This window comes from Gobio gobio (assembly GCF_949357685.1).
Source record: "Gobio gobio genome assembly, chromosome: 7".
Taxonomy (NCBI): Eukaryota; Metazoa; Chordata; class Actinopteri; order Cypriniformes; family Gobionidae; genus Gobio; species Gobio gobio.
In genome coordinates this window covers 40,211,101-40,225,145 of record NC_137103.1, presented here as the reverse complement: position 1 = coordinate 40,225,145, position 14,045 = coordinate 40,211,101, and the positions used below count along the sequence as shown (strand labels likewise).

At 36.8% G+C, this 14,045-nt stretch overlaps 1 protein-coding gene across 1 annotated transcript; it reads left to right on the top strand.

Moving 5' to 3' along the window:
- The first annotated feature begins 610 nt into the window (after positions 1-610).
- me3 (malic enzyme 3, NADP(+)-dependent, mitochondrial) lies at positions 611-12,053 on the top strand. The gene is made up of 15 exons (XM_079820817.1): positions 611-782; positions 1,544-1,728; positions 2,379-2,512; positions 2,625-2,774; positions 2,923-2,998; positions 3,069-3,230; positions 3,779-3,882; positions 4,794-4,903; positions 5,014-5,111; positions 5,523-5,636; positions 5,841-5,946; positions 7,178-7,320; positions 7,465-7,638; positions 7,765-7,863; positions 10,818-12,053. The coding sequence occupies exons 2-15, from the start codon at positions 1,549-1,551 to the stop codon at positions 10,977-10,979; spliced, it is 1,812 nt and encodes a 603-aa protein (XP_079676943.1). The 5' UTR covers positions 611-782; positions 1,544-1,548; the 3' UTR covers positions 10,980-12,053.
- The last annotated feature ends 1,992 nt before the right edge of the window (positions 12,054-14,045 follow it).

Here is a 14,045-nt window from a genome sequence, read left to right as displayed (position 1 = left end):
AAAGGTGTTATTTTGATTTTTTTTTGCGCACAAAAACTATTGTCGTCGCATCGTAAGATTATTGTAGAGTCACTGTGGTGAGATGGACTTTGTAATGACATTTTAAGTGCCTTTTATCGGTCTTGGGAGTATAAGTGTACTGAATGCCAATGGAGGCCTAACTGAAGCCTTTCTCAGCCATCAGCTTTCAACAAAAATATCTTCATTTGTGTTCCGAATATGAACGGAGGTCTTACGGGTCTCGAACGACATAAGGGTGAGTAATTAATGACAGAATTTTCATTTTTGGGTGAACTAACCCTTTAAGAGGGCAGCACTTTGGCAGTTTTACACCATATTTTATAGAATTAAAACACTTTATACTCAAATGTCAAAACATTTACTCGAATCAATGAACAGCATTAATAAAGCCCCAGTATTACAGATCATTAACTAAAAAAAGTTGGTTTAGGGTTTAGTTACCCTTTAAATGCAAATTGCAAACGTTTGAACAAACAAAACGATGGGGGAGCGGCTACATATCTTCGGTTTATATGGGAACTCCGTCATTCGCATCGCCTCATCCTATTGGCCACTTCTATCCAAATGGGGGCGGGCCCAAGGCGAGAGCTTTTGGGAAGCGAAAGTGGCAAAGTCAAACAAACCTGGATCGTTCATATCAGTCGATTTAAACATCATCTACAGATAACGCGCGTCAGTGGAGAGCAGCAGCAGCAGGAGCAGGTTAGCGTTTGGATTAAACCTAGTGAAGCAGAAGGTGCCGGTGGACTGGCTGTTCTCAGGTACGCGGTTTTGCTTATAAACAAATGTCTTGTAGAACAATGACAATGCTGAACCTCGCTGTAATGTGCATTTAGCCCCAAACATTTATTGTTGTTCAACTGAAGAAGCGTAGAGAATTTCTACAAATCGTAATACAATAAGGCATGTGTGTGGCTATTTGTGTTCTACCTAAAGGCCTTGTTTACAGTCGGAGAGGACGAAGTTGATGAACCTGCAAAATTTGTATTAGTGATTTATTCTTTGCACCGCGGCAGCCCTTTATAATATAACATACCATGGTGGCCACAGTTTATGATCGCTTTGACAGTTATTCTGATTACTAAAAAAATCATTTTGTTTGAAAACCCATCTTAATTTGGTACAGTAGCTGGTCATTAGTTGGATGATCAACTAACATGTTGCAAAAACCAGCTTGAACATCTAATAGCTGGTTTGTTGCTTTTATTTTGGGTTGTGGTTTGTTGGTTGCCTACTAGCTAAAAACCAGCTATTAATACAGCCTGTTACCAGTTGCTAAAACTGCTTAGACTTGCATTACTAGTTGATCATCTTACTTTTAAGTAAGCTACTAAAACAGGTAGATTAGTCTAATTTGATTGTTACCTTGGTCAACTGCTTGTTGGTCAGACTAGTTCTTAAGATAGTCTTAACCTAGTGACTGTTTATGCAACTGACCCCTGTTTTTTTGGTGGAAACTATGATCACCATAATACATTTTCTAAAAGAATAATCTCTGAACCTGAATTCTCTCATTTTGCAGGAATCATGAACTCTCTCTCGGGTAAGAGTGTGCTGGCGCTGTGCAGGGTTTTCTCCAGTCCCCTGTCACTCCCTCCTGCTATCGTAGGGGCAGTGAGGGTCTGTCACACAGGTGTGAGCTCCAAGGGCATGGTCTTCACCAAAAAACGAGGCTATGATATCACCAGGAACCCCCACTTCAACAAAGTAAGCACCTTTAGGGCCCAAACGTGATCTACGTGACAAAGCAGGTATTAGATTATCAGCAGTCGGTGCTTTGATATGATTTTATAACATTTATAAAATGTAATGTATACAAGTAATGCTAAAGTCCCCAGAGATAAGAACATATAAAAGTGGCATTGTGAGATCTTTAATCTGAATGCTGACTTTGGCCCCTGCCAACAAGCATTATGAAACATTAAGAAGAGAGGCTCTGAATATGCTTCTTAAAATTAGTGCAGGATTGTTGCAGGATGTGACTCAGGAGTTTTGCAAAGCACCTTTGACTGGGTCATGGAAATGTGTCTATGTACATGTTTCTTTCACATTCTTTATCCTGTTTGAAAAGACTTTGTGGGTAGGATTAAAAGTGTAGAATTTAAAGGCCTTGTCGAATGGAAACTGTTAGACCTAAACCGTGAGTGGAGAATCTAACAGGGGAGGGTGGCCATGCTTACTTCCCATTGGTCAGAAATAAATAGATCCAACATGTGATGCATCTACCCTAAGCTGGAAGCTTGCCCCCTTGCAGGGTGATAATTTGTATTCCAACCAGACTGTAGAAGGAGTGTGCATTTTTCTTTTACATTCGCAGCTGTCACATGTTTTTAATGACGTTATGGTGCTGTTAACAGGGCATGGCGTTCACCCTGGAGGAGAGGTTACAGCTGGGAATCCACGGCCTTCTTCCTCCCTGTTTCCTCTCTCAGGATGTGCAAGTGCTTCGTGTCATGAAGAGCTACGAGACGCGCATTAACCCTCTCGACAAGTAATCGAACTTCGGTTGAAACATTCAGGAAAAACTCAGCCTGATCCATGCCATGATGCTTTTGTTGGTCCATTCCCCATTCATAATCAAAATACCCGTTCTAACTCTACAGGTACATATTGCTGATGACCCTGCAGGACAGGAATGAGAAGCTTTTCTATCGTGTGTTGACCTCTGACATTGAAGAATTCATGCCAATTGTCTATACTCCTACTGTGGGCCTGGCCTGCCAGCAGTATGGCCTTGCATTCAGAAGACCAAGGTGAGGTATATACATTCTCTGGACCTGGAACGACTTGTTTAGCCAGACCTATTCTGAATCTAAATGCTTTATAAACACTCAGACCAGTCCAACCAGTTTTTCATAGCTGCATGGGAAAAAACAAACACATTTTTTTGTTTTCCTCTAGAGGGCTGTTTATCACCATCCATGACAAGGGGCATATTGCCACCATGCTGAACTCATGGCCGGAGGAGGACATTAAGGTATGTGCAGATTGATAAAGTGTCATTCAGTGCTAGTAGATGGACGTTTCATTGTATGTGCATTTAATAGGCCATAGTTGTGACGGATGGAGAACGAATCCTGGGCTTAGGAGACCTGGGCAGCTATGGAATGGGCATCCCAGTGGGCAAACTGGCTCTGTATACAGCATGTGGAGGAGTGCCACCTCAGCAGTGCCTGCCTGTGCTGCTAGATGTAGGCACTGATAATCAGGTAAAACGAGATTAGCATAATTACTCTACTGTTCAAAGGTTTGGGTCAGCAAGATTTTGTTTTTGAAGTCTCTTATGCTCACCAAGGCAGCATTTATTTGATTAAAAAAATACGGTAAAACAGTAATGCTGTGAAATATTATTACTATTAAAAATAAAACTATTGTAATCTATTTTAAAATGCTATTTATTCCTGTGATGGCAAAGCTGAGGTTTTTAGCAGCCATTAGTGTTCAGTGTCATGTTTTTTCAGAAGTCATTCTAATATTGGTGCTCAAGAAACAATTCTTATTATTATCAATGTTAAAAACAGTTGTGCTGCTTAATATTTTTGTAAAAATATAAATGTCTACTGTCATTTTTGATCAATTTAATGCAATATGCTGAATAAAAGACGTTATTTCTTTCAAAAAACGAAAAATCTTACTAACCCGAAACATGGTAGTGTATACTGTAACTGTACTCTGTTGTTGATAGGTTTTATTGGATTTACAAACATGGTTGTCATGTTGTCTTCTCTTAACCTATTTCTGTTCTGTTTTTGTTCAGACCCTCTTGGATGACCCCTTGTACATCGGCTTAAAACACAAAAGAGTGAGGGGCAAAGAATACGATGACCTCATTGATGAGTTCATGCAAGCTGTCACTGACAAGTATGTTTGATGTTAAAATTCTGAAATGAAAGATCATTTACTCAACATGTTTTTCAAGTAATTGTTTTGAGCTGATATTTTCAGTGAATCAGTTGATCAAGTTAACAAATGATTTGTTCATTGATCTGGTTAATTATTTTTTAATTTTTATAAAGCATAAAGAAACAGAACAGTGAACAAAATTCTAGGTCTAATTCTAGTTGGGAAATAAATAATCCTTTTGGGACTATTTGCATTCATTTGCGTCAAATATATTATTAGTCCCGAGATTCTTCGCATTAGTGAATAAATACATAGATCTGCTGTCAATATTCGAATTCCCTAGTGGTCTGATGGTAGAATTTTTGCAAGGTTCCAGGTTCTAATCCGCTCTCATATCGTTTTTCTTTCCCTTCTTCATTAATATCAAAGATGTTCATCAATGATTGTATATTAAGAGCATGGAGTGGACATGTTTGTGTGCATTATGTTTTGTGATTTCACCGGAAAGAATAGATTCTCTCTCCGAAAAGTGGCATTAAGCGATAGATTGATGCGCTTGTCTGTGTGTGACTGCGCACTGCAAGAGCCAAAAGAGAACGTAAACCCCGCCTACTTTGATTTGATTGGCCATCTCAATCATTTTGGCATTGACGAGCGCTGTTAGACCACTGAGACAAACCAGACTAAAATGTAACTTTTAAACCTTTTTGTCATCCTAACAACAACGTACAGAGCGCTGCATAATGAAGTGCAGCAGAGCAGTGCAAGAATTTCAAATATTGGGGGGGACAATTTGGCCATTTCTAATTATTGGGAGGGGATGTCCCCCTCAATGTCTATGGTGGTTACGGCCCTGACTAGAGGGTAAGATTGTGTGTGTGAAATACTTCCAGACTGTAAAAACAGGCTATATTTTTATTTTGTTTCAGGTATGGGATGAATTGTCTCATTCAGTTTGAGGATTTTGCCAACAGCAATGCCTTTCGTATTCTCAATAAATTCCGCAACCGTTATTGCACCTTTAATGATGATATCCAGGGTAAGTATGCACACTGTAATATCAATTATATTACTGTAATGATTTGTATTCTTTATAATGGAAAATTATAGTCTTACTTTAATCAAGAGCCATTTCTCCACATTTTTCAGGCACCGCTTCTGTTGCTGTTGCTGGGATCCTTGCTGCTCTTAAGATCACAAAGAATAAACTCTCTGACCACAAGTTCGTATTTCAGGGAGCAGGAGAGGTAATGTTCATTCAACTTAAAGATGTTTCACAATTGAATAGGGAGAAGACCCATAAAGCTTAAGGCCCATTCACACCAAGGACAATAACTAATGATAAGGATATTGTTCTAAAAATTATTCTAAATATAAAAGTACAGCAGAGACCACACCACAACTATAACGATATCATTAGAATCACTTTCAGAATGATATTTGTTGCAGCTGATGAACAATTAAAAACAGCCAATCACAATACATTCTGCTCTTAAGAGCTCGAGCATTTAAAGCGATAATGGCAAAACTGCAGCGTGCGATTAGAATAAACAAATAATAATATCGTTATAGTTATCTTTCTTGGTGTAAAGTGTGAACGGGCCTTTACACTAGTTTGTTCAGGATTATCAGATGTGCTTGGTCTATCACATGATTAGGCTGCCTTGGGCATTGCTCACTTACTGATAATGGCCATGGCTAAGGAAGGCATATCTCATGATGAGGCTGCCAAGAGGATTTGGATGGTGGATTCTAAAGGCCTAATTGTCAAGGTAACAATCAAACCTACACTAGCTTGTCTTTTTTTTGTCTTTTCTTTCATTCAAGCTATATTTGTCCTCCTACTCAACATCTGAATATACAAATGTTCGTAGGCTTAATTGAAATGCATAAATTACAGCAATAAACTGCATTTGAACACTTCCAAAATTAAACGTTATACCAAAACTGTTATTTTGTGTCATTTGGCCTTTTAGGGCAGAAGTCACCTGAATCACGAGAAGGAAGAATTTGCACATGATTATCCACACATAAAGACTCTAGAGGAAGTGGTGGAAACTATTAAGCCCACAGCTATAATTGGTAAGGAGTGTTTGATCCCTTTCTATAGCAGTGTTATTTTAGTATCATTTATATACTATGATGGCTTTTATTAATATTTTGAATGGGCTTTTATAATTAAAATAAATCTATAATTGTAATTATATAGTTTTTGATTATATATTTTTTTCATTAATTGTATGTCTTTGTCATTTTTATTAGTTAATAAAAAATATTTCCATTTACCTTTTTATTTTATTTTTATTTCAGTTTTAGTCATTTTAGTACATCACGTTATTTCAGTTAGTTGCCAAGGCAACTTTTTTATTTTATTTAATTTTAGTTAACAATAACAAGTTATTAACAACACTGTTTTAAACACACATAAGTTTGTTTTATTTACAGAATTTGACAATGAGTACTGGGCCAATTTGGTTATTTATGAAACTGAAGGATTGCAGATATATCTCATGTGTTTTATAGTTTGGCGAATGTTAATAGTTTTAATATATACTGTAAGAATTGCAATGGCATATTGAAGCCACTAGGGGGCATACACGTTTAGATTTTTTACAAAAGCCAATGTATTTCTGTTTATAAAGCTAAATGCATAATACTTTTACTGTTTTACCAAATATTTTATTATATTAGTGGTTTATCTACATTTTATTTGTCGTTTTTTGGCAATCCACTGGTACATTTTTATGCAGCAAAGTTTACACTTTACAGAAATGTATTTTTATATCAGATTGCAGAGGCTTTGTTTCATTTTACTGCAGTTATGTTTTCTGTCAGTCTACAGGAAGGAATATTATTTTATAGGACATTGAAGAGGTTTAATTTTATATTAAGTTACTAGTTGTACAGTCTCCATTTTTGCATTTTGAAATAAATATTTCTGTGCTATATTTCTCCTGTGTTCTGTTCAGAAGAGAACTGAGCCTTTAAATCTCCTTTGTAAAAGCTTTACAAGGCATAAATCGTCCTCACTTTAGATGAGCTCACAGAAATAGTTTACTGACAACTAGTAAATGTTTTAGAACTACCTGAATTAATCATGAATTACAGTAGAAATACATGTCAATAAATGCTTTATTAACAAGAATAAAGCATTTATAGATGTATTTATAAACTGCTTAATGTCTATTAATGCTTTATAAATTATGAATTAACTATTTACTAATGCTTAACTAATGATTTATAGCGTGTAGTTATTATAAAGTGTTACCAAATGGTTTTTAATGAAGTTTGTTGTTCATAATCCCATCTACAGGTGTGGCTGCTATAAGTGGTGCTTTTACTGAGAAGATCATCAAGAACATGGCTACTTTCAACGAACGTCCAATTATTTTTGCCCTCAGCAATCCCACAAGCAAAGCTGAGTGCACAGCAGAGCAGTGTTACACGCTTACTGAGGTAATCAGTAAGTCACTGAAATCAAATGAATAAAACTGGTGAAACTGGTCTCTTATAATAGAATCCCATATAGCAGTTTCAGACCAAATGCTTCACATCAGTTAAAAGGGCACGTGTGTGTGTGTGTGTGTGTGTGTGTCACAGGGAAGGGGCATATTTGCCAGCGGAAGCCCCTTTAAAAAGGTCACTTTGGCAGATGGGCGCAGCTTCTACCCTGGCCAGGGAAACAATGCTTATGTGTTTCCTGGAGTAGCATTGGGAGTCATCGCCTGTGGTGTTCGCCACATATCAGATGACATTTTCCTTACTACAGCAGAGGTAAATGCACATGAAGAGTAAAGATGCAACAATAGTAAACGTGAATTTGTGCTTCAGTACACAACATAATGATTACAAATGTATTCAATGTGAAAGCAAAAATAACTGCTTTGATTTCTCTTTTAGGCGATATCTGACATGGTTACTGAGGAGAATCTGGCTGAGGGTAGACTGTACCCTCCTCTGAACACCATCAGAGAAGTGTCCTTCAAAATTGCTGTTAAGGTCAGTAACTGTTCCCAAATGCAGATGATGATGATGATGATGATGATGATGATTACTACTTCAAAAACAGGTCTCATTAGCCAACTCTGCATTTCGGCACTCATAACAAATATGGAATGAGACCATGCTAAATTAAGAGATTTATTAATATAGCAAAGTAGGTTGTAAGAGCTGTCAGGTCAGATTTCAGGAAATCAGTGCTGTAGTTACTTTTTCAGATGTTAGTGCTAGTGCTAGTGAACTAAAATCAAAATGTATTAGCACACATAACAAAGTGGTTGCTGTATTAAATTAAGAGATTAATTCTTAGCCAACTTTCTCTATGTGACCCTGGACCACAAAACCAGGCATAAATCGCAAATATACATTTGTGGCAATAGCCAACAATACATTGTGTTGGTCAAAATTCTCGATTTTTCTTTTATGCCAAAAATCATTAGGATATTAATTAAAGATTATGTTCCATGAAGATATTTTGTAAATTTCCTACCATAAATATATCAAAAATGTTGTATTAGTAGTAATATGTATTGCTAAGGACTTCATTTGGACAACTTTAAAGGCGATGTTCTCAATATTTAGAATATATATATATTTTTTTGGCACCCTCAGATTCCAGATTTTTAAATAGTTGTATCTCAACCAAATATTCTCCTATCCTAACAAACCATACATAAATGGAAAGCTTATTTATTCATCTTCCGGGTAATGTATAAATCTCAATTTAAAAAAATTGACTCTTATGACTGGTTATGTGGTACATATTTTGGCACCCATGAGAATTATGGAATAAGATCATGCTAAATTTAAGAGATTTATTAATATAGCAAAGTACGCTACTGTTTAAAATTTTGGGGTCAGTATGTTTTGTTTTTTTTTCCCAACAAAATTAAAAGATTTTTATTTTGAATTTTTTTATTCACCATAGAATCTTTAAATTTATCCACAAAATATTACGCAGCCCAAATATTTTGAACATTGATAATAATAATGAATGTTTCTTGAGCACCAAATCAGCAGAATTATTTCTAAAGGATCATGTGACACTGAAGACTGGAGTAAAATATACTAAAATATATTAAAGGTCCTGTTCTTCGTGATCCCATTTTTCCAACTTTAGTTAGTGTGTAATGTTGCTGTTAGAGCATAAATAATACCTGTAAAATTATAAAGCTCAAAGTTCAATGCCAAGCGAGATATTTTATTTAACAGAAGTTCCCTTTCAAAGCCTACAGCGAACGGCCGGTTTGGACTACATCCCTGTACATCCTGCTTTAATGACGTCAGTAGAACAGTTTGTTGACTAACCTCCGCCCACAAGAATACGCAAAAAAGGGGGCGTGGTCTTGTTGCTCTCCCACGTGGAGAAGAGGAAGTGTTGCGTTCGGTTGCGTTTGTAGTGAGTTTGTCGCCATGTCATCGAGACAGTTATTTTCATCCCGGAGTCAAATCACCTTTCTTTGGTCAGGGACGCTGTACTTTGAGCACATCTCCCCGTTATGGTAAGAGGCGTGACCTTTTCGGGCAACGTGTGCTAAGCTGCTGTCGAATCACAACACGGGAAACGCTGGTACAATCAGAACTTGTTACGTATTTCTGAAGGAGGGACTTCATAGAACATGGAAATCTTTCAAGCCGTTTTTAGAACAGTGAAAACAGCGGTATAGAGACAGAGCGACACGCGTCATAATCTGAAGACCACGCCCACCGGGGGGGAAAACAATCAAACCGTCTCCATTGACTTTGCATTGCGGGAGGCTGCCTCCTTGTCATTTCGGACTTATTACAAAAAACTGAACAATGTATAAAAGCTGATATGTGACAAAGTGAACTGCAAACAAGCTAAACAAAACCCAGAGGTAAAAACCCAGACGTTTTTGTAAGCTGTTGACCCAAAAAACGAGCGTTTAAGGACAAAAAAAGTGGATTCAGGCCATTGAGACAGAGCGCTACAGGTCATATTACACTGATAACTACGGCGACTAGAGGGGAATGTAATCAACGACAGGAAATATCATATATAAAATGGACATTTGGATATTTGACTTAACAGTGACAAAATGTTTACTGCACACATACACATACTGAGACATACTGAGTGTCAGGATCCCAAAATTTACCCATTCATCCTGCTGAAGCGTCACTTCGTATTGCCTGTATCCACTTTTATCTTCTTAAACGCTCGTTTTTTTGGGTCGACAGCTTATAAAAACTTATTTCTGTGTTTTTTAGCTTGTTTGCTGTACACCTTGTCACATATCAGCTTTTATACATTGTTCTGTTTTTTGTTATAAGTCCGAAATGACAATGAGGCAGCCTCCTGCAATGCAAAGTCAATGGAGAGCGTTGGATTGTTTTCCCCCCCGGTGTGGGCGTGGCCTAAATACGCTCTGTCTCTATACAGATAAGTAAATTGTGTGAAAAATACTGTTTTTTTTACACGCGAAACATGAACACGTTATATTGCACACTGTAAACACAATCAAAGCTTCAAAAAAATGGGACCTTTAAAATAGAAAACAGTATTTCACAATATTACTGTATTTTTTTTCCAAATAAATGCAGCCTTGGTGAGCTTTTTCAAATGTTAGCACTAATGCTAGTCAGCTAAAATCAGCACAAAAATCTAAATGTATTATCACACACAGAATTATATTGTAGTAACCACAATAAAACACTAGCATGTAACAAAGTAAACTTCACCTCAACTAAAATCAGTTTCAAGCAAAACTGCTGAGTGTCTACCAAAGATTTGATGCTATGAAGTTTGTAAACATTGGTTATATATTCCTTAAAAATCCCAATGAAAGTTTTAACAAATGGATGATTTTTGTCTTTGCATAAGTTTTATTAGCAAACATGAGCACATTTGTCACTCTACTCTGCAGTAAAGCTATAATTTTGTTAATTTACTGTTTTACTTTTTCCTCCCAAACTCCCTTTTTTCCCTGTAGATTGTGGACCATGCCTACAAGCAGGGCATTGCTTCCTGTTACCCTGAACCCAAAGATAAAGAGGCCTTTGTTTTGTCCCATGTCTATAACGCTGACTACGACTCCTTCACTCTGGATTCATACAGCTGGCCCGAGGATGCCATGAAGGTTCAGAACGTGTAGATTATTTGACCACCACTCTCTAATGGCAAATACTCATATCAGTCACATGCCTTATTTCTCAGTTCATAATCATCTGATGATATACACTCCATCTCCGGGCCACCCCAATCCTAAAACAGTAGCTTTTCCCACTGATTTGACTCGAGATGAGCTGTATCCACTGCGGGCTAAAAGCGATAAAAGAACGCAGTGTTCATTCAAGCTCAAAATGTCTTTAGATCTGTGGCTCAGTTCAAAGGGGAAAAAATGCAGCTCTGTTTAAAGAAGTTGCAAGCACTTTCCCACTTAATCAGGCCTGTTTCTCAGTGGTCCTCCTCTCCAGTATATTAGTTCTACATTATTGTTCTGCCAGCCCTTTCATTTATTTCTAACCAGTTATCCACTCCAACTATTTAGTGCTCCTGCAAATGAAAATGTCAGTGTAGGGAGAGACTTCTTTTGTACACAACTCCCACTGATACATGACAGACAGAAAGAAGGGATTTTTATTCGGTAGGTTAAGTAAGGTATCCAATTGACTGCTGTGTGAATTGAGTTATTTTGCTATGGATTTTTTTTTTTTTTTTTTTTTTTTTTATACAAGTGTCTCCTGTTGTCTACACCAAAGTTTGTCTAATTTTAAACGCATAATTGTCATGTATGATGAATACATGGAATGGTTAGCTTGAGTATATCTGTTTAAGCGTCCACCTGAGAAGCATGTTATTTTTCTCTGTTCATTGCAGAAAGTGGAATTGTTTTGAACAATTATGCTCATTTAGGAATATGCTTTGCTTATTAGTTCTGCTTGATTATGGAATTATATTTCCAAATATTCGAGGAGATTTTAAAGGGACAGTGACTTTTAAATAAACAATTAAAAAACCAAATGGGTTTTATGTTCATGATATTGATCTGGTGTCTTGGTCCGAGGCTTTGGAATGAGAGATGGAGCTTCTATACAGTGGTTTTCTCTTAAGCGTTTGTTTTTTATTTACTGTCAAACTAATATAAAAGGATATACTCTGATCAAAACAGTATTATTATAAAGTTTTTTTTCTAACCTTACACATTAAAAAATACAAGAACATTGTTTAACTGTATTTAAGATTTCATTACAACTTTAACTTTTCATATTTTTTTGGTTTGTATCCAAATGTCATTATTATTCCTAATTAGGCCTATTTGCGTTTTATGCAAATGTATTGTTGTTTGTGTAATTTTGTAGCTGATCACACCCCACCCCATTTCATATTGGGGTGTACTTTTACCTTTGCAGTATAATATAATTAAGATGTATGTGGGGGATTTAAAGCATTGTGACAAAATTGCATGCGAAACAATCCCCCATCCTGGTCAGGCCCGGTTTTATATTACATATAAATACTCAGTATTACTTTGTTTTAAGTTATGCGACTACCTTGAAACCGATAATGGTGGCTCTTTTAATAATTAGTGGTGATACTATTGTTATTTCTCATACTTATTATTCTTCAGGACAAAACTTTGGTGCGTAACTCGTCCCACACTATCAGACCCATGAATGAGGTATCAAATCAACTGGCTTATTGAGGAAAGGTGTGCAATGACTTTTCTAAGAGATGGGACCTACAAAAAAACAAAAAACAAAACAAAACATACATCGACAAAATGTTCATGAATTTGAAACACACAGACAGAGAGAGGGCCTTCTCTTTCATTCTCTAACCCTCGCTCACATTCATTTGACTTGTCATGAAGCCAATAAGTAATGAAGTAAAATCTTCATAGCCACACTCTAGCAACCACCCCATAGACTTCCATTGAAAAATAGATGAGAGATATGTATGAGTATTTTTTTGCTGTCTATGGTATGAATCAGAACATAATTTAGGGTGCGTCTCAATCAGTTCCCTAGCTCCGTAGTCAGTGCACTGATCAGGGAGTCAGCCCATTGATTTATTCCCTGATCAGTGCCCTGACTACTGAACCAGGGAGCTGACTGAGACGTATGCAGAGACATGTGAGTTCGGCTCTTGATTTCGACAGACATCCGGTCTATCCGGTCCCCTAGCAACCAGAATTATGGTTTTGCTCTCTTGCATACAGCAAGCACCACTCACATTTTCTTCAGAAAATGTACATGTCTAGTTGATAATAGTAAGGCGTTCACCTCATCCAGGTAAGTAGAGGTATCAGTGTCACTTGTAACCCCCTCTGTTGATGAAAATGATCACTACATGATTGCTCTCTTCTCAACCAGCAAACTATGTCGGACTTTTTTGCTCCAGGACATCAAAAACCAGGACTGTCCTCAGAAAACTGGGAAGTTTTTAAGTCCTGGACAATAGTAAACTGTCATGCCTGGATTAAACATGTTTATAATGAACAATACATAATTGTTAACCAAAATAATTGTTTAGGTTATTGAAGTGTTGAAATGAAACTAGTCATCTGAGAATAGACTTCTTATCCACGTGTAAAACTCTCACTTCTCAAAGAGCCAGTTTTTTCTGTTTCTCAAACTTCCTCTATGCTCAGTTTCAGTTAGGGTTAACCCTAACGTTTCCTTGATGGATTAGCATCCATTCCACAGTCCACTATTTTCAAAAGGCACGATGGGAGATTAGCCTCTACATATGAGTAAATATTTTTTACTCAAACTCATTTTACTAGTAAAAAAAAATATATAATTACTAATCTGCAGTACCAAAGATCATTCAACAAATATTTAGACAAAAACACAAAGGAATTTATTTTGTTCAGTCATGAGGAACACTGGATGATGGATGAGGAATGTTAAGAGCTTCAATCTTAAATCAAAATAATTTTCTCTCTCACTTGCAACAACAGCTCTTCTCCGATGGGGAAAATAACCTGTCACTCGCATGAGATCGCAGCAAAAGCAAATAACAATCCAACCAATTCAAGATGGACAAAATGAAGTCTTGCCCTACATTTTCTCTCATTAGTGAAGCTGTTACAGTTATATATCACAATAGAGAAGAAAAGATTATCAGAACTTCTGTTCCATGTCATGTGACATCCTTTAATAGTAGGATCAGAGACCCAATTTTCCAGCTGTAAATAACATAAAAATGGAATAGG

What these genes read in the sequence shown, in the direction of transcription:
- me3 (XM_079820817.1), top strand. Translation starts at nt 1,549, where the DNA reads ATGAACTCTCTCTCGGGTAAGAGTGTGCTGGCGCTGTGCAGGGTTTTC. An exon ending in ATGTAGGCACTGATAATCAG is followed by an intron (nt 3,231 to 3,778) that starts GTAAAACGAGAT and finishes GTTTTTGTTCAG; the next exon opens with ACCCTCTTGGATGACCCCTT. An exon ending in CTAAAGGCCTAATTGTCAAG is followed by an intron (nt 5,637 to 5,840) that starts GTAACAATCAAA and finishes TTGGCCTTTTAG; the next exon opens with GGCAGAAGTCACCTGAATCA.